At 38.1% G+C, this 19,173-nt stretch overlaps 1 protein-coding gene across 6 annotated transcripts in view; it reads right to left on the bottom strand.

The window, feature by feature from the left end:
- The window catches only part of COL14A1 (collagen type XIV alpha 1 chain), a 127,638-nt gene that overhangs the window by 63,789 nt on the left and 44,676 nt on the right, over positions 1-19,173 (bottom strand). For 4 of the 6 annotated variants that reach the window (XM_080578761.1, XM_080578763.1, XM_080578765.1 and 1 more), the window contains exons 11-19: positions 18,824-18,953; positions 14,956-15,101; positions 13,547-13,676; positions 10,334-10,473; positions 8,449-8,575; positions 7,947-8,086; positions 4,377-4,509; positions 2,378-2,449; positions 1,474-1,625 (exon numbers count right to left, since the gene is read on the bottom strand). In XM_080578761.1, the coding sequence (XP_080434887.1) occupies positions 1,474-1,625; positions 2,378-2,449; positions 4,377-4,509; positions 7,947-8,086; positions 8,449-8,575; positions 10,334-10,473; positions 13,547-13,676; positions 14,956-15,101; positions 18,824-18,953 (1,170 nt within the window). The remainder of the gene's footprint in view (positions 1-1,473; positions 1,626-2,377; positions 2,450-4,376; positions 4,510-7,946; positions 8,087-8,448; positions 8,576-10,333; positions 10,474-13,546; positions 13,677-14,955; positions 15,102-18,823; positions 18,954-19,173) is intronic. The other 2 variants (XM_080578762.1, XM_080578766.1) reach the window with 1 other exon arrangement.

The following is a 19,173-nucleotide window of genomic DNA, read 5'->3' as shown; positions in this document are numbered from 1 at the left end:
CTTACAGTTTTAATTTCCTTTTAAAATTATAGTAAGTGAATATTATGATTCTATGATTAAAACAGAACTATTCGTATAATGAATTTGATTAGGCTTTCCAGAGCTGAAATGGTAACTCTAGGATCTAAATTTCAGAAATTTTAGATGAACAGTGCAACTTTGCCACTGTATTACATACTATACTATCATATAGTCAAGATAAATTCATAAAGCATGTTTTCCAGTCCAAAAGGAAACCAGTGCATTAAGAGTTCATTTTCAGATTATAGATGAAAGATGGTTAGAAGTATTTTTCTACCAAGTTCTCATAAAAGGTAAATGAAAGCAAATTGAAAAAAGACTGACACATTTGCCTAGAAAAAAAAAAAAAAAAAGATATTCAATTAACTCATTCTTGTAATATTTTTAATTGACATAGTCTGATAGACTTCAAAAAAAATATCACATATTTTCATTACAACTGTCCTACAAACAAGTGAGTCACATGACAGACACTAATGGAATGCTAATGAAGGAGGCTGATATAGGGAATATTTTTGCATTCTGAGCTATTAACTTAGAAAATAACCCTGAATTTTACAATTTAATCTGTTTAATATATCTACATGCAGCTATTTCAAAATTCTATAACCTAGTGTTTGTGGAAGCCAAGAACTGCAATATTAAGACTTCCCCAAGGGAAAAAAAAAAAAGAAAAAAAAAAAAGCACATGGCCTTCCACCATTCTGAGATTATCTCAACAAGTCTAAAGGCTTTAGGGCTTCATTTTTTATTATTTGATATATGCAGAAAAGAGTAGATGTAGTATTCTTCAATCTTTCAGATATTTTCCAAAATCTTGATCACCAGAAACATTTTTTTCAGTAAGACTATGTTAATTTTGATCATCACATAGTATTAGAAAAGTAACAAATATTCTTAGGCACTTAGATTAAAAACTGCTGTTGCTGTTGTGGCATATTCAGATTATGTAAGCAGTATGGAAGGTCTGTATTTGAACTTAAATTTCACTTATTTAGAATAAAATTAGACTGTTAAGAAAGGAAAAAAAATTGCTGAAGGCAAAAAAATTACTCAAGATTGCCCTGAGCAAACCTTTAAGGATTGTTAAAACACAATCTCAGGATAGCAAAAAGGCCTAGGAGTTAAAAATACAAACAAAACACTCAAAAACCTTACACGAATTTAAAAAATACAGGAAGAGGGCAGGAAGCAAGTCTTTTGGCTTTTGACTCCTTTAAACGTGCGTGACTGGGCCTTGATCCTGCTTTGGACTGCCTATGGCTGCCATGCATCAGGTGCTGTTAGGACTAAAACTTTGAAGCTCTATCTCGCAGTAATACCAAGCATGAATCATTTACTACTTGCACCAGGAACGCCACGTAACGAGAGACCATGCCTTAGCAATTATTACGCAATCATTAAGCAAACTTTTCAAGTTTATGAAGCCAATTCATAAAAAGCCATACAGACCGTTCTTACCGCTTCCTCGGCATGGTCACCATTCGCAGTGAAATAGGTCACTCTGAACTGCTGAACATTGTAATCTGAAATGTCCCACATCACTCTCAGACTTGAGGTTGTTTCATCATCTATAACAAGGTTTCTGACTCCTGTTCGAAAAACTGTTTGAAAAAAAAATAATATAATTAATATTTTATCAATTCTAATTTTAGATTTAAAATTGTGCTAGTTATCACCAAGTCCATCCTAGGGCAGGCCTATTCAGTTCAGTCGTACTTGGGCTTAACCACATAAAAAGTCTAACAATTTAATAAAATAATAGTTATCCTATACTGCCATTAATATATATGATCCCATTTGCTTTATTTATATTACTCTGCTTGTAAGCTTTCTAAGAATCAAAAGCTCACTGCAGACAGAATGTTACAGAAGAGAAATAATGTAGAACTTGTGAACCATAAAATTCAGTTTTCTGAACTCCCAAGAAGGTAAATATAATCTTCAAAACTAAGCAAAATTCTAAAGAGCATTCTTGCTCATATTTATGAGGGGAAAGTGAAAAGAGAACTGGATTTTCCAAATTAGTCTTGGTCTCTGCATTGCTATGTAATATTTCTGGTAGCATTCAGAGTCCCTACACCGTGCTGGCTCCTCACCCACATGTGGCAGATGCTGGAAACTGGCTACACACAGCAGGGTGGTGGAGGAACGCAACAGGGTGTACCTTTCAACGGTGATTTTCCTCACCTGGGGTCTACACCTCAACAAGATCTTCCATAGTAGTGTGCCGAGCACACAAACCATGAGGTACTGTGGTTATCAGCCCCTCAGTACTATCTGCCCCTATATTCTGGGCAGGAAGCCTCAGCTCTTTGCCTTCAGCATTTAAACTGTTGATATTTGTTCCATTTACCTGCTATGGTGGGCTTAGGAGTTGTGGTACTGGGAGTAGTCACAGTGGTAGGTATTGTGGTAGTCCAGTCAACTGAAAAACAGTACTCAGCTCACAAACAATTCAACAAGATATGGAAGTCACAGTATTTATCTTGGGTTTCTATCCATGACAACAAAAACTATGCGCTCACACCTACGAGCATCCCACACACTTCAGGCATTTCAGAGACTACAAGGGAACTATTCATTTAGCTTACTTTAGGCACATGTATTTGCAGGATTAGCACTTAGATCTGCAGATAAGGCATAATTATAAACTGTACCATTACATAAGAATGGATGTAGTCTTCTACATTTCTGGTTGAGCTTCCATGACTTCCACTTTGATCATTTGTTAAGGTTGTTAGATTAACTGAAGCAAAGATTTTGTGAGGATGCTTCGCTACTGCCCAAGAAAAAACTGGAAGTACACTTGGCACTACGCCAGCATCACTTGGATGGACCGTAAGTTCTCATCTTAAGAGAATATTGAAAATTAAGCCTGTGATTTATAAGAATCAAATATATTTTTGAATTTACACACGAAAAATAGATGTTTACTTAACTATCCACGGAAAGAGAATGTGTGCATGAAATTTTGAAGAAACATTTCTTCCTCATTGAATAGAAAAACAGAAATGATCCATATGAGTTTACAGCATGCCAACAAGTATCCTAACCTGCACTTCAACAGCAAGTTACTGGTACTTTAATAGACTAGGTAAGAAAAACAAACATCTTTCCCCATTAAAGCTCCCTTTGTATGCCAGAAAGAAATTGTTGAACAGGTGTTTTTCCCATAATCTTACAAAGAGCATTCTTTTACACACACACACAGAAAAAAAAAAAACAAAAACAAAAACAAAACAAACAAAAAAAAATATCCTTCCAGTAAACCCCAAAAGTTTCATTTCTTAGAGAAAAATAATGGCAGCAGTCAAGGGCAAGTTATCTTTCATGTCTGACAGTACCTAATGTAAAGAGAAAGGACACTATTTAGTTAGTTAGTTAGTTGAAAACATTTATGCATGTGCTTGGTTAATGCTAATTTCCACAAATGGCACATTACTCCAGAAAGAAACTTGAAATAATAATACACTTTTAGATTCAAACAGTTTTAGAGATGGGCATGGGGAGCACTAGTTACTTGACAGAGAATGAGATGAAAATCTTCAGTGTGATTTTATCACTTAGCAGATTTATCAAGTACAGAAGATGCATCTATATGCCCATGTCATCCAGCTGTCTGGCCTAAATAAGAATTCTACTTTTATTAGCTCAAAGTTAAGAATACATTTGTTTACTAAATAGCAATGGATTTACATACATGACTAAGTGTGTCATAAATATATGACTAAGTGTGTCTTTGAATCAAAGACTTTAGCAATCTAACTGAAATTGCTCGCCACTGTTTCAGTTATGACTATACATTACACTGTATATGATTTACAAGTTTTATCTTTGTTATTTCTATATTAATTTCACAGGATACCTGTGTAAACTTTCTGGACCAGTATTTCAGCCAAGACTGAACACAACTCCTGTGAGTGAGTATAAATTACACAAATAAGAAAGAAAAAGGCATACTATAAATTGCAAACATCTTCAATGAAATTCCTGTAAAATAATTACTTTAAAACACTTATTGCCCCCCCACCCCCCAGTCTAATATATCTTCTAACGGGGAACACTATTCTGAGACTAAATAATGAAATGAAGAATGTCTTTCCAGATCAATTGGTTATTAATACCACTGCTCAGAGAGGAAGCCAAACCATCATTTTGATTCAATGCCATCTACAACATAATATTAAATAAGAATAGCAAAAAATACAGTCAGCAAAGCCCTGCTGCTAAACCACCACATTCTTCAGTATTAGAGCTACCCAAAGATGGACAATATTTTAAATATTAGATTTATACATTGAATTTAAACCACTTTAACATCCCTAAAAATTATAATCAACAGTTTGTCTTACATGTAGCTCCAAGAACAGCAACAACTTCACTCTCACTTTCATCATCAAAAACTGCCAGCAAAGAAACTTCATATTCCGTGTTGGGCAACAAACCCTCAATAACATAACTGTCCGTGTCTCCATTTAAGACAACCTAAATAGCAAAGCAAGATTAAAGAAAATCAGTTCTACATTTGATTAATCTATACAAAGTAACTGCAGTCAAGGAAAGAAAATAGATTCTCCTTTAAAATAAAAGAAATCTACACTCAACTATGTCCAAATTATTTATTAGGTATGTGGAAATAAAAAAAAAACTGTTAAGAAAATTAAAAAAAAGGATTTTTTATTTTGTGGCAGGTTTGATTATTTTAATGTGCAATCTTATACTTTCACCCTCAATTAATAAATTGCTAAAGCTGAACATAAGCATTACATTTGAAAATCACTAAAATTCAAAACATCAGTGAAAGCTATTTAACAATGTGGATTAAATTCCATTCATATTTCTACCATCCAATAACGCATAGTATGACGAACATATTCAATATCTCCACCACTCTGCAAAACACTGTTTCTATACCATATTTATAGTCTGAGTTATGAGTACACCCTTTTGAAAGTGACTTGAGGAATACAGAAAAATGCACTCTGCAAACAGTTGCAATAAAAGTTAGGTTACTACTAACTCCACCAAGCCCTAGTTGCCATAAGTTACTACATTCCTTCTGCCCCTGCCTGCTAGGACATCAGCTTATCTGGGATAACCACTCATAAGAACAAACACGGTTTCCTCTGAGAATTCAAACAGAGACTCTACCATTTTTACAAGGTCTGCTTCATTGTGATTGAAAAAGGTGAGGGAGCACTCATACAGATTTGATGTGTGTACACATGAAATGTGAAATCCTGATCTGTGCAGGAAACTGGTAGAAAACTGCTGGAAGGCATAATTTATCCTACTAACAAAGCTGGATCCAGAAAGGATGCCCACAGTCAAAGAAATCAAATAGATTGTATGCTCAGAAAAAACATTTGCAGCAGACCTGAGGGTGGTAGGAAATGCCTCATTGAGAAGTTGGCTATATGTCACGGTGTTTTAAATAGTAATTTTCTTTATTTTTCTCTTTTTCTACCTATGATAGTAGCACAAGATTCACATGTGCTGTAAGCAGAAGGTATTACTTTGGATTTTTTTGTGTTTCATTGATTTTTATTGGAAGGGGTCAACAGATGGGCAAGAGCCCGAGCAGTAATAGCAGTGAAATGGGCCGACTGGTCTGAGGAACACTTATTAACTTATGCAGGTAAATATTCTCATAAAACAATCTGTCTTTGGAGTAACACTGGCAAGTTTTTCAAGGTGGCCACCATACAAATGGAATCAAAATAAGACTTAAAATGGAAATCAAATAATATGCATTTGCAGCATAAAGTCTACTACAATAGCTAGCAAAAATAGTGAACCACACTTTATTCTTTTCATGACCACAGATTTCCTGAGTTGACAGATAGGCACAGTCCAGGAAAAAAAAAAGAATACCTTGGGGAAGAGGGACCCATCAAACAACCACAGATTTTTGAACTCAGATAAAGAAAACAAAAGGAGAAAAATTAGTTGGGCCCATGTCCCCTACAATTATCAAATAATGAAATAGGCAGCCCACACTGTGTACTCTGGCACAGATTTTCTTGGGAAAAAAATCAGAAATGAGCTTGAGTGAGTCTAGCTGTGCTGTAAGTAGGTACAAGTAATATCTTCCTTTCCAATTCCCCAGAGTCTCTAGTCATGTGTGTCATCATGAAATTTCTATAGTTAGTTACCATCTTACACGTAACTTTGGCAAATTTTCTGAAGCATAACTTCTATCACCCGCCACCCCCTGCTAATTTAGCCCACAGAGAACAACACACACACAAAAAGAACACAAAGCCCTGAACTTTCAAATGGAGAGGACAAATAACAGGAGCAAAAATAGCAACAAACACAGGAGTGTAACAGCATGCATTTCCTATTTCAACCTACAAATAAAAAGTCATTCTTAAAAAATTTATTCTGGCTCTTCAGTACTAACACCCCTCTGAATTCTCCTCTCACATTAGTAGTGTGAGTGAAGTGAGCTGAGAGGTGTGTAATTCTCAACACCACTCTGTGACCCCACTCAGCTAATTGGCAAGTTGGGTCTTGGGAGAAAGAGAGGGAGCGCATGTTGTTTCTCTGCATGACTGATCACTTAGCTGGGAAAGAAGCTTAAAGAGGCAACAGCCTGGAGGTATTGTGCCATCCTAGGCCTGACCCCATTAGAGAGGTCATGCAAGGCGAACGAGAAAGCAGCTTGGGTATTTTTAATATTTCAACATACAGAAAATATTAGGGCCTCCAGCAGTTCTTAATGAATGCAACAAACAAGAAGAACCTTAGAAGTTCAAATATTTCTTGATCACTAATTCTCACGCTCTAAGGACACCACAGATACCATCTCACAAAAAAATTCGTATTGCTTAAAGGGGTTCAGTGACAGCTACTCATTGGAACTTAAAAGACCTGTGCCCACTCACTCACCTCAATTCTTTTTTTTCCTTGCTCATTCCTTGTAATTTCTTTCAACAGTTTGCAGGACTACCTCTTGTCAGGTGAAAGAATCAACTAAATTTACAGAAAATGCCATACAACCTAATCTGAAAAGACTGCCTTCTGTCTTAATGGATGAAAAAATTATGCATGAAATCTAGGCACAGGTAGGAAAGGTCATTTTTCCCCATCATGTTCTCCCTGAGCAACAGTTTGCAGACATGGCCTCTCTTCACAACGCTGATGCCAACAGTGCAAGATTTAGGAGAAAGTATAAAAGATTGAGGAATACAAAAGAAGCAAAAACTATGAGCGAATAAATAATGGAGGAGAAGAAATGAGAGACTATGAACAAGAAAGATTTGGGAAAGGAAGAGACAGTGTCTGTTGAGAAATACTTGGAAAAATTGAATAAAACAGAAAAAGCCCAACAGCAGGAAAAATAATTTGAAAATTTGAACTGATGAAAATGGCATTATGGAGAAGATGCACAAGGGCTTAGAGCAAAAAAAAATAGAGCATGGGGAGGAAAAAGAGAAAGAGCCATTATGAGGGGAAAAAAAGGGACAGTCTAATAAATTAACTATGTGTAAACTTTTATCTTTCAAACATTTCATAACTAAGGATTCATGGGCAATTTTAATGAGGCCAGCTTACTAGACAAATGTGGAGCCTTATGTGAGGATATCACAGCTCTGGCTCAGTTACCAGCTTCTTCAAAGCAAAATGAAGAATATAAACATTTGAAAACTGAAGTAGCATCAAACAGCAAAGCTAGTTCTATGCAATTGGCACATTACAGATGAGACTGATTTTTCAAAAGATGTCTTCTGTTTTCACCTCCTCTTCAAAAAGAAATTGGAATATTGGTTTGATTATGGTTTAGAGAGCTTCGCAGCAGGACAGGTCTTTCTCAAAGTCAACGGGCCATAATTAATCGGCAAAAGTTGAAGCAAAGGTGACCTCAGAATAGAATTCCCTCGTCTGTTTCACACCCTCAGAGAATCAAGGCAACTCACCTCTTCAGATTCTCCCCCATCCAAAGGAATCCATGCCAATCTGTAAAACGCAATATCTGAGGATGTGGGTTTCCAGCTGACCCTAAAACTATCTGTTGATGCTTCATCAACTTCTAAATGCTGGGGAGATGGAACTTTTTCTGCAAAATATTATGCAAAAGAAAAGTGAAATTAAATTATTCTCTAAAACTTACATAGATGGCAACAGCAAAGAGACACCATTTTCCCTGCAGCTTGTCATAAGGAGGAAGGTGGATAACAAGAGCACATCAGATTCTTTGCACACTTACTTGGGAAAGTGTTTTTGTAATTGAGGAGGGACATACACACAGTACATACTCTAACTGTACAAGCCTTGTAATCCTCAGTGGAGCTCCATGCATATCTGTATATCTGAATCCACCATTGGAGACAGTCTCTATTAATGGTCTTACTTTCCAGTGAAGTAAGAAAGTTAGGAAATTCTTTCTTGGAAAGCCTTCAAAAGTTCAGGCATACATACTTGTAGTAAAGCTGCCAGTAAGTGGTTCAGATTGTCCTTCATCATATAGGGAGAAAATAGCAACAGTATATTCCGTAAGGGATGTCAGACTTGTTAAGGTGTGTGTTGAAACACGATCGACTTCCACCTAGAGAAAGCATAATTTGTAGGCAATATTGATCATACACTAGAAATAAAGAGGCAAAGTTGCTTTATATTTTCATGAAATTCTGAAATTTCACTGGGTAATAATGACACAGAAAGAGAATATTATATAATTAGTAAATAAATTCTGTGGAACTATGAAGAATGATAATTTCAAGGCACCAAAGCTGACATAATTAATTAAATATTGTAACTTATGACAAACTAGAGGAAAGTAGAATTCAGCCATAGTAAACCCAACTCATTAGCTAACATACCCGCACTGTGTGTACAGGAACACAGAACTATAAGGAAATTTTGGGCTATTGAATCCAGTCTTTTACTATTTTGGATAATATTTGCATAAACCATTATGTTCAACTTTTGTCATGAGAAAAAATGACAGTTTCATATGGTCTCTATCCAGGCAGCAGTTAATGTGACTTTGCAGTGAAGAGATCACTCAAAGCTGTATAAGCTGACAGTTTATCAGTCCAACTATTCAGTGTCATGTTAGCTCAGCGCCACAGGGGAAATGTTACCAATGCAAAGCTAACAGAAAAAATGCCGCCTGCTCTTTGAACAGACACAAAGGAATAGTTAAGAGGTAGGTAAAAACCTACTGATCATTCACTCACATTATAAATTACATTACCACAAGCCTGAGATGTTCATAACCATTCTCACAGAATCATAGAATATCCTGACTTGGAAGGGACCCACAAGGATCATCAAGTCCAGCTTCTGGCTCCACACAGGACCACCCACAAAATCAAACCATATTTCTGAGGGACAGCATTGTCCAAACGCTTCTTGAACTCCGGCAGGCTCAGTGCTGTGACCACTGCCCTGGGGAGCCTGTCCCAGTGCCCGACCACCTCTGGGTGCAGAACCTTTCCCTAACCCGCAGCCTGACCCTCCCCTGTCCCAGCTCCATGCCGTTCCCTCGGGTCCTGTCGCTGTCCCCAGAGAGCAGAGCTCAGCGCCTGCCCCTCCGCTCCCCTCGTGAGGGAGCTGCAGGCCGCCATGAGGCCTCCTCTGTCTCCTGTTCTCCAGTGAACAATCCAACTGACTTCAGCTCCTCCTCATACATGTTGCCCTCTAAACCCTTCATCAACATCGTAGCTCATGTTTGGACACACTCTAATAGTTTTATGTCCTTCTTATATTGTGGCACCCAAGACTGCACACAGTACTCTAGGTGAGGCCACACCAGCACACAGTGGAACAACCACTTCTTGCAATGGGCAAGCTCCTATGCTGACATATATGTAGTGTCTAACAGACAGCCACATTATCTATATTAAATCAATAGGAAGAGGTCAAGTAATTTCTGACTTAAATCTTAAGGAACCTAGCAGAAAGAAAAGACATAACACATTGCATAGGTATGCTATCTTCTAAACTCAGGAATATAAATATTTCATCTAATATGTAAGAAAGGACAGATATGCCCCGGAAAAAAATACCAAAAACCAAACCAAAACAGAACAAAATCACATGATTACATATAATTATATATAAACATTTTTTTGAGGTTTAAGTTGCATATGACAACTTACTTTGTATGGGATCTGGCCTATTTTAATCAGCCCACTTACCATGACTTTATAAAAAAATATTTGTTTGGATTTCTGTATGTAAGCAAAGCTTTTGTTGCAGCTCGCAAGGTAACTTTTATTTACAAAGGTTACCTTTGATAATTACAAAAGTCTGCGGATGTATGAGATTGGTTAAGGGGAAGAAGAAGCAAATAATTTACCTCATTGGTTTCCGTTCCATCTGTTTTAACATACATGATGCGATAGCCCTTTACATTTTTGGAAGCAGGATCCCATGTTAGTTTAGCACTATTGTGTCCAATGTCTGAAAATTTCAAGTTTGCTGGGGGACTCAGAGGCACTTGAAAAGGAAAGAGAGAAAACCATGGGTTTAGCTGTGAAACTTTTCACATATTGAAAATAAGCAGCACATTTCCATTTAAAAACTCAAATGACTAGTATTTGTATTTAAAAAGCCCTTCATCAATGGGGCTACACAAGTACTTAAAGACAGGTGATAAGGTTTAGCTCCTTGCTGAAGCAGAACTTTCAGTCTTGGTAAGTGTGTCTCACCTAACACTGAAAAAGAAAGAATTCTCCTGCTCATACTAGATATTATAGCAGGAGCTAACTTACACAATAGTTATAATATATTATGAATTTGTGTTTGTATTTATAAATTAATGTAATTCAACTAGATCTGTACCTCGTATTTGGTTTTGTTTTGCTTTTCCATAAGTATTCTATCAACAAGATTTCCTGACAGGAGTATTTTGGCAAAACATTTTCTGAATATAAAGGTCCCTGACGTAGGGGAAAGTTTGTCCAAAAGCATAACTAGTTCAAAAGATCTGTGAAGTTGAAATTTTTATTTTTACTTTTTTTAATCTCTGCTTAATCCTTCCCCTGTTTTACAGAAAGGAATTATTCTCTGTGTAAAGGCCACATTTGACTGAAGCTGCTTCCTAACAGCAACCCCAGTTAAAGACATATTTGTATACTATACAATCTTGACTGTCAAGAGCTGGAGGAAAGTTAGGTCATGCAAAAGTCACAGATTGCTTCCGCTTTTCTATCGCCCAAGAGGAAGTAATTTGTGCTATCTCTGTTACTCTCAGCAGTAGGTTCTGTGTTACCCCAACATCTGCTTATTTTCTCCAAGTTGTGAAACTTATCTCTATCCATCCTGCCTTCACACACACACTCCTCACCAATCCACATGGACAGAAAAATATCAACACTTCAGAAGTTGTTTCCCTCATGCAAGAGCACATGGGAAAAAGCAAAAGATAAAAACGATATATGGGTTCTTTATTCAGGCCATATAGTGACTCAGAATCTGCAAGCAAATGCATAAACAGCTTAGGAACAGTCAACTCAACTTGGCTATGAGGAAAGAGAAGATGAGAACAGTTTGGAATTACACTAGATGGCTTTGCCACACTTTCTGGCATACGATATATTCCTCTGAGTCAAGTGAAGGGAGTATCACGTGCTGGCTTTCCTTTCTACTTTCTGTCAGTCGTGGAATTCACTTCATTTCACCAGCCTGGCCATACCACAAAATGCTTCAGTCTCAGCTCTTTCCTTTTGGAACATAATCTCCTGACAACATTGCTCACAACCAGACAGGCAGTCCTGCTGCCAAAGTTATATGATATTTACAGTGAGACTTGGGTAAATCCTGCCGTCCCCCCCCCCGAAAATGCTAACTCAGAATAAGCTTATTGATTATGTCACCTCGTGGCACAAGACAGGTTTCACTACAGTGATTAAGATGACTGCATGTGTAGAATAATTTTTAATAAATACAGACAATCAGATACTACATGTAATGCAACTGCAAATTAGGCAGATCCCTCTCCAGGCAGATACATGGTACAGTAAGAAAATACTAGGCAGCCTGTTCTTTAGTTGAAAGATAGAAATAATCACACTGAAAGAAAAAAATAATAGCTTAAATCTGAATCCAGACAGGGAAGACATTACCACTGAACACTGACCGTGTGTGACAGGTGTGCTCACCAAGAGCTTTCTCTCCTCCCAGACTTCCCCAATGCCTGATCAATCAAAGCCTGTTAGAAGACGCTTATTTGAATAGCTGCATACAGAAGCTTAGAATTAATGCTCTTTCTTATTACAGTGCTAAAGACCAGTCAGAGTTGGCTGCACTGAGTCACCTTAAAAATAAATGAAGGTTGCAGGGTTAGTTTTTTTTTTATTCTGGTCTGGTAATAGCAATGATGCTGGTCTGACTAACATATGTTACTAGCTTCTGCGATCAAACACTGAGGTCATGATTCCTCAGCTTGTGCCAATATATCTGGAATTTGCATGTGATCTTCCATCCAATGTGTTAGCAAGGTTTAGAGCTGTGCAACCTCCAAGATCATATGACATGAAGAGAATTCAGGCTGGCACAGCCATAAAGTACACAAACTACTAGGAAAAATGAAAAACAGATATTGACCAAAAGGAGGAAAAAAAAAAAAAAAAAAAAAAGAAGGAATGAGAGATACACAATAGGAGAGAATGACAGAGAGAAAAATCAAAGACTTGATTCTCCAAGAGTTAAGAATCTTTCACACTTTTAAAGTCCACAAACATTCCCAAGCTGCATTAGTTCCCTGTCTGTGCTTGTCTGTCTTGAACTGTTCAATAGCACTTGTAGAACTTCTTCTACCATTACTCACTTTACAGGTCATTGCTCTGGCCCTTCTCTTTCTTAGCACTCACATGCCTGAACTTTTCTCACCTATTAAATGTAAGCCACTTTCACACTGGCCCACTCAAGCCAGGAGCACAAAACAAGGGGAAGCATTCACTCCACTGCTGGAAGCAGTAGAGGTATCACTGAATGCAGTGCCAGAAATATCCCTGCCGCACAATTGCTTATTTTCAATTCCTTTGTCTTCCAAATTGCTGAGGCTATTTAGAGAGCCGACATACAGTGCTGTGTACAGTTAGCAAAGGACAGAATTTAGCTGGCCAAACTCTTGCTGCTTATTAAAAACACATCATCTATCATGAATGCACAGGCGCCTTCCAACCCCTCGTTTACCAGATGTTAAGCAGTGGGGGTTGGACAGAAATCTTCCCTTGCTTCTTTTCCATCTGTACTGACTACTACTGAGCCAGAGAAACGAACTTCTCCATCTGAGCAGACTTTCCCCCACACACACCTGGTACTCTGGCTATAGGAGACTAAACAGCAGTCTCAGTTTAGTTCTACATTGTGACCTTCATTCACCTTCAGCACGTTCAAAAAACTATCACTAGTTCCACTGAAATCAACAGGGATACCCATAGTACTACTACCGACAAGAGAAAAAAGTTCAAATCAGATTTTAAAATCAGATGTCTGTTCCAATATGTGCAAAGACTGTTGTGAAGTTCTGATAACACCGAGGTGAATATAGGTATGTGCTACCCACGTGTAGTTTCTTGTCCTGTAAGGGGATCACTAGCTTCTTCTCCAAACATGGCATAAACTGTGACTGTATATTCTGTATTTGGCAATAGTCCATCCAGTTCAAGTTCTGTGGAAGCCTCCCCAATTTTTATCTAGAAACACCATGAATAAAAAAGACACATTATTTCTGAATTAGCTCATGATGGGGAAGAATGCTAATTACACGCTTGGAATTAAACATGTAATCAAATACTTTGCTGAGCATTTTTCTGATATTGTGCCTGCAGTACTTGGCCCAAGATTTTGGGATTTTGCACAACAATCAAAAGGACAAAATTGTCAAAAGGCCAAAAGCCAACTTGCAGGTAAGAAAACTTTGAAGGTAACTAGTCACATTAGCAATGACATAAGCGACCTCTCTAGAATGTGCAGCTCCTATGCCCTTTTCATTCCCAGCTACATCTTGTTTCATCTGCAGTCTTTTACAGGAGAAATTCATTTCTATGCACAGCAAGGCTCAGTTTTTCTGCTTGCTAATTCAGGCGTGTATCACTTTTCGTTTCCACCTCTTCAGTGAGAGCCACGGCAACAGGAACCGACTTATTTACTGGAAAAAAGTCTTTCTTCAGGGTTCAGCTCAGATCTCCTGATTCAGCTAGGTTTCAGGGAGAGACTTATTTAGCAGAGAACACAAGTCTATGCGAGCTTTTGGTAGCTTCCTACACTCTTTCACACACAAGTGTGCATGCCCTAGCATGCTTTTTAATGTTCTTGCTTGAACAGAGATGCTATACATAATCTGAATTATACATATAGAAGCTTGAGCTTAAAGCTTTTTAAATCCTGCCCCAAAAGTTTCACTGGAACCATGCTAGAAACTATTTTTAGTCTACTGCTTTTAGTATTTTACTTACAGTACAAGACTGTAGTTTACCTAGTCCCAGGTTTTTTTCTTTCTAAAGATACCTACTAAAAATCAATTTTGATGGAAGGCATTATTTTTAAATTTAAAAAATAAAAGTTGTACAGAATTAGAATATTTGCTAATTTGATTTACTTTCAAAGGTCCCGGTGAGTACAAAGGCTTAACTTCAAATTCTTCTGATAGCATGCTTAGGAAGTAACTTAGGTGTTTTGGGCATTTTATGAGTGTTTGCTTTATATGATGACACAGTATCACCTCTTACTATTTCAAAAGAGTCACTTTAATTCAGCTGAAATTGTTGCATTTTTTGACAATGACATATAAAAATAATCAACTGGTATTTGCCCTCTGTTTGTAAAGTCTAACATGAAGTACTTAAGACAGTCGTGGAAAAAAAAAAGAAGTATATCTTGATAAAGTTGAATGTTAAAGGCCAACTACAATTTTATTCTTTAAATATTTATTTCTTGAGTACTTATTATTCAAATGAAAGCTCAGTACATCACCTCCTTTTCATCTGCAGCCAATCCTTCTGTCAGAGGAGCATAGAGGATCATGTAACCTGTGGCACCCGCTACTCCATTCCACTTAGCTCTCATGCTGTTGTGTGACACATCATACAACTGCAGATCTGATGCCATTGGCAAGGCAACTACAGTAGAAAAAAGAGACGGACACTTCAGTTGTCTCACTTGAATAACCAGGTATTTTACAAGCAGTTTATTTTACTGAAGGAAACCCAAAGGAAAATAGCTATCTCCAGACGTGGAAGTGCTGTCTGTATGACACAACTATGAAGAGCAGCTTAATACATAAAAGACCGCAGAATTACAGAAATGAGGAAATCACGATCTAACCATGCCAGGTTATGCCAGGGCAAAGTTTGTCCCTACAAAGCATTGCAGCTCTTTGTCTTAATAGCTTTGAACTTTTCAAGTGGGAGGATTTCAGTTCTTTAAGCAGCAAATCGCTCTGTTCAATCTCACCCTCCCTTCTCCGTGATCTGTACAAAGATAACCACTTGCTATTGAAGAATGGGCAAGGTTGCTACAAGGAACAAGTCCCTAGAGGTAGCTTTTTTACAGCAATAATTCCCAAGCCAGTGTGTTGGAAAGACAGCCTTGATGTAGGACATCGTGGAGGAAACCCTGAATAAGTAAATTACACATAGCAAAATATTTTGACTACAAGCTGTTGTGTCTAGAGCCTGGGGTGTCCAAACTGAGTCCTGGGCCTGTGTCAGTGGGATTATGCAAATATGAGCATGATCACCCATCACAAGTCATGGTGGATGCTAATGTGACTGTATATGCAAATGTTCCATTCTTCATAGTGGTGGCTAATTTTAATCTGTCAGTATCTCACACAAAGGCAAGAACGTAAACTACAATTTTCCATAGTTTTCCATTGGGATGGTAAAACAAACAAACAAAAAAAACCTTTTAAACTGCATGTATTTTATCATCTGGAGTGATTAATACTTGCACATGTCAGACTGTCACTTCTAACACACTATCAGATCAGTACTCGATGCTGCATGACCTTGGGGTGTGAGCTGAGCAGATCTCGGAAAGTCATCAGGGCTGGGCTCAGTCAGAACTTGACTAGGTGACTTCAAAGGAATACCAGATGCAATAGGAAATGATCCTGTTGGCTCAGTATGTGTCTCTCTTCTCTCTGCCTCAATAAATTAAACCATTCCTAGCACTGTGTCATGGGCTAAAACACAGCTGGAGATGACATTTTGGAAGACTAAGACAAAAATACAGGCTCAAATAATTTTATATGATCCTATTTTCTTTTATTTTCAGAAGATTAGCTTGACACAGAATCAAAGAACTGTTGCAGATGGAAGGCACCTCGAGATCACCTGGTATAGTTTCCCTGTTCAGTCAGGATCAGCTACAGCAAGTCGATGAGGTTCATGTCTAGTAGGGTTTTGGATAGCTCTACAGATGCTGACTCCAGTCTCTCAGGACAACTCACTCCAGTGTTTGACCATGACAGTAAAAAAGTGCTTTCTTTTGTTTAGATTTAATTTCATGTTTTTTAATTTATGCCCCTTGACTTTTGTCTTGTCAGTGGGCATTACTGAAAAGAGTCTGCCTTCCTCTTCTTCATTCCTTCCCATCAGGGGTTTTAGCACGTTTATAAGATCCACCTGGGCCTTCTATTCTCCAAGCTGAACAGCCATAGCTGTCTCTCCTCCTATGAAATATGCTCCTATCACTAATAATCTTTGTGGTACTTCACTGGACTCCAGTAAATCTGTGTCTTTCATGTACTGGGGAGTCCAGCAGTGGATGTAGCATTTCACATGTGGCCTCACCAGTGCTGAGCTGAGGGGAAGGATCACCTGGCTGGCAATGCTCTGCCTACTGTAGCTCCAGAGGTGGCTGACCTTCTTTGCTGTGCGGGTGTGTTGCTGTTTCATGTTCAGCTTGTTGTTTACCAAGATCCTCAGGTCCTTCTCTGCAGAGCTGTTTTCCAGGCAGCTGGCCACTAGCATGTACTAGTGGCTGGGTTTATGCTTCCCCAGGGGCAGAACTTTGCACTTCCCTTTCTTGAACTTTCTGAGGTCAAAAATGATTCCCCTTTCATAAATCCATGCTGACTACTACCTTCCTGTCCTTCATGCATTTGAACAGGGTTTCAAGGATTAGTTACTCCATCATCTTCCCAGGGATTGAGATGAGGATGACCAGCCTGTAGTTCCATGGATCCCCTTCACAAAGAAATGACATTTGCTTTCTTCCAGTCTTCAGGAATCTCTCCCAGTCACCATGACCTTTCAAAGATAATCAAGAGAGTCCTCACAATAATATAAACCAGCTCCCTTAGCACTTATGGGTACAACCCATCAGGTCTTGTGTCCAGTTTGCTTAAGTGCTACCTAATACCAGTCCTCCTCCAGTGAGGGTAAATATTCTTTGTTCCAGACCTTCTCACTGATCTCGAGAGCCTGGGACTCATGAAGGCCATTTTTACTGATAAAGACTGCATCAAAGAAGACATCGAGTACCTCTGCTTTACCATGTCATTTGTCACCAGGTTCCCTGCCCCCTTCAGGAGTGGGCCCATGTTTTCCTCGGTGTTCCTTTTGCTGTTCATGCACCTGCAGAGTCCTTTGCTTTTGCTCTTCACATCCTTTGCCAGATTAAGCTCCAGGTTGGCCTTCTCTTTCCTACACCTATCCTGCAAGATCAGACTTTGTACTTTCAGCAACTTTATACTTCTCCTGGGTCACCTGCCCCTGCTTCCACCGCATATACTGTTCCTTTTTATGTCAGAGTTCAGTTAGGAGCTACTTGCTTACCAATGAGGGTATCCTACCACCTTTGCTTGATTTTCTACTTGTCAGGATGGACTGTTCTTGAGCTTGGAGGAGGTGAACCTTGAGTATCAAGCAGCTTTTCTAGACTTCTCTTCTCACCAGGGCCATATATATTTGGATTCTTCCCAGCAGATCTCTGAAGAAGTTGAACACTCCTGAAATCCAGAGCAGTGGCCCTGCTTTTCGCTCTCCTCACTCCTCTCAGAATCCTGAACTCCACCATTTCACAGTCACTGCAGCCAAGGCTGCCTGTGACTTTAATATCTCTGATCAGTTCTTCCTAGTTTGCAACTATCAGCTTCAGCAGAACACCTTCTGTTGGCTCCTCAATCATCTGTGTCAGAAGGTCAATGCACTCTACAAATCTTTTAGATTGCTTGAGCCCTGCTGTTTTTCTGCCAACAGATGTCAGCTATTGATATATTTCATACTGACTTTCTGGCTCCTAATTTTAACATCAGAGTTATTCTTTGTTTCCCTTCCTAATATGTGTAATGTTCACTATAAAAAAAAAATTTTTTTGTATACAAATATATAATTTCTATTCCTATGATCTATAACAGCACTTAGTTTGAGGTACTAACATGGTGTTCCTTACAGAACCCCGAACTGCAAATGCATTCATTCTAAAAATATCCCAAGTCATCATCTGAATCATTGAAAAAGCAACTTACAGAAGTTACTTTGAAATACTTGGCACTGGTGGGAATCACATGCAGGTAATTTCTGGTCCCACCTAATACTCCACTTATTAGATCATCTTCAGCCACAAACCTTATTTATAAAGCTTGGCTCCACAGCCAAAATTTAGGAGTGTTCTAATTTAGCATTCAATAGAACTGACTTCAAAGTTCAGCTCAGAGATAAATAAAACTTCTCTCGACATTAAAGATCTGCAGAGCATTTGGACTTAGGAATTTGGCCCAGAATTAATTCAAACAAATTAATTAAAGACAAATGCATTAAAAGAAGCTAATGTTTAAACAGTGTGATTAAATGCAGAAAATAAAATCCCTAACAAACATGATTAGGATACTCACGTGTAGTTTCAGTTCCACGAAGGCCCTCGCTAGCAACATTTGAGTATATAGCAAATACAGCTATCTGGTATTCAGTTAAAGACATCAGGTTTTTCAGAACTGTTGTTGATATGCTTCCATCTACCACAACCTGTTAAGAAGAAAGTTCAACTAAATATGCATATGGCAAACTAACAATATTGTTAACCAATCAATAAATCTCTCTTTCAAGTGGTTTTTAAACTAGCATCTAAAAATCAGTGTGCTAGATTTCAATTCTAGCACATTTGGATTTGCTTCTGCTACCTTTATGTACAGTAAGGCATCTGAAAAAAAAAGAAAGCCAGTATGTACATAATTCAAATGTTTAG

This window comes from Anser brachyrhynchus, assembly GCF_964034855.1.
Source record: "Anser brachyrhynchus genome assembly, chromosome: 2".
In the NCBI taxonomy this organism is placed as follows: Eukaryota; Metazoa; Chordata; class Aves; order Anseriformes; family Anatidae; genus Anser; species Anser brachyrhynchus.
The sequence above is the reverse complement of the archived record's forward strand: the minus strand, read 5'-3'. Positions and strand labels throughout refer to the sequence as shown.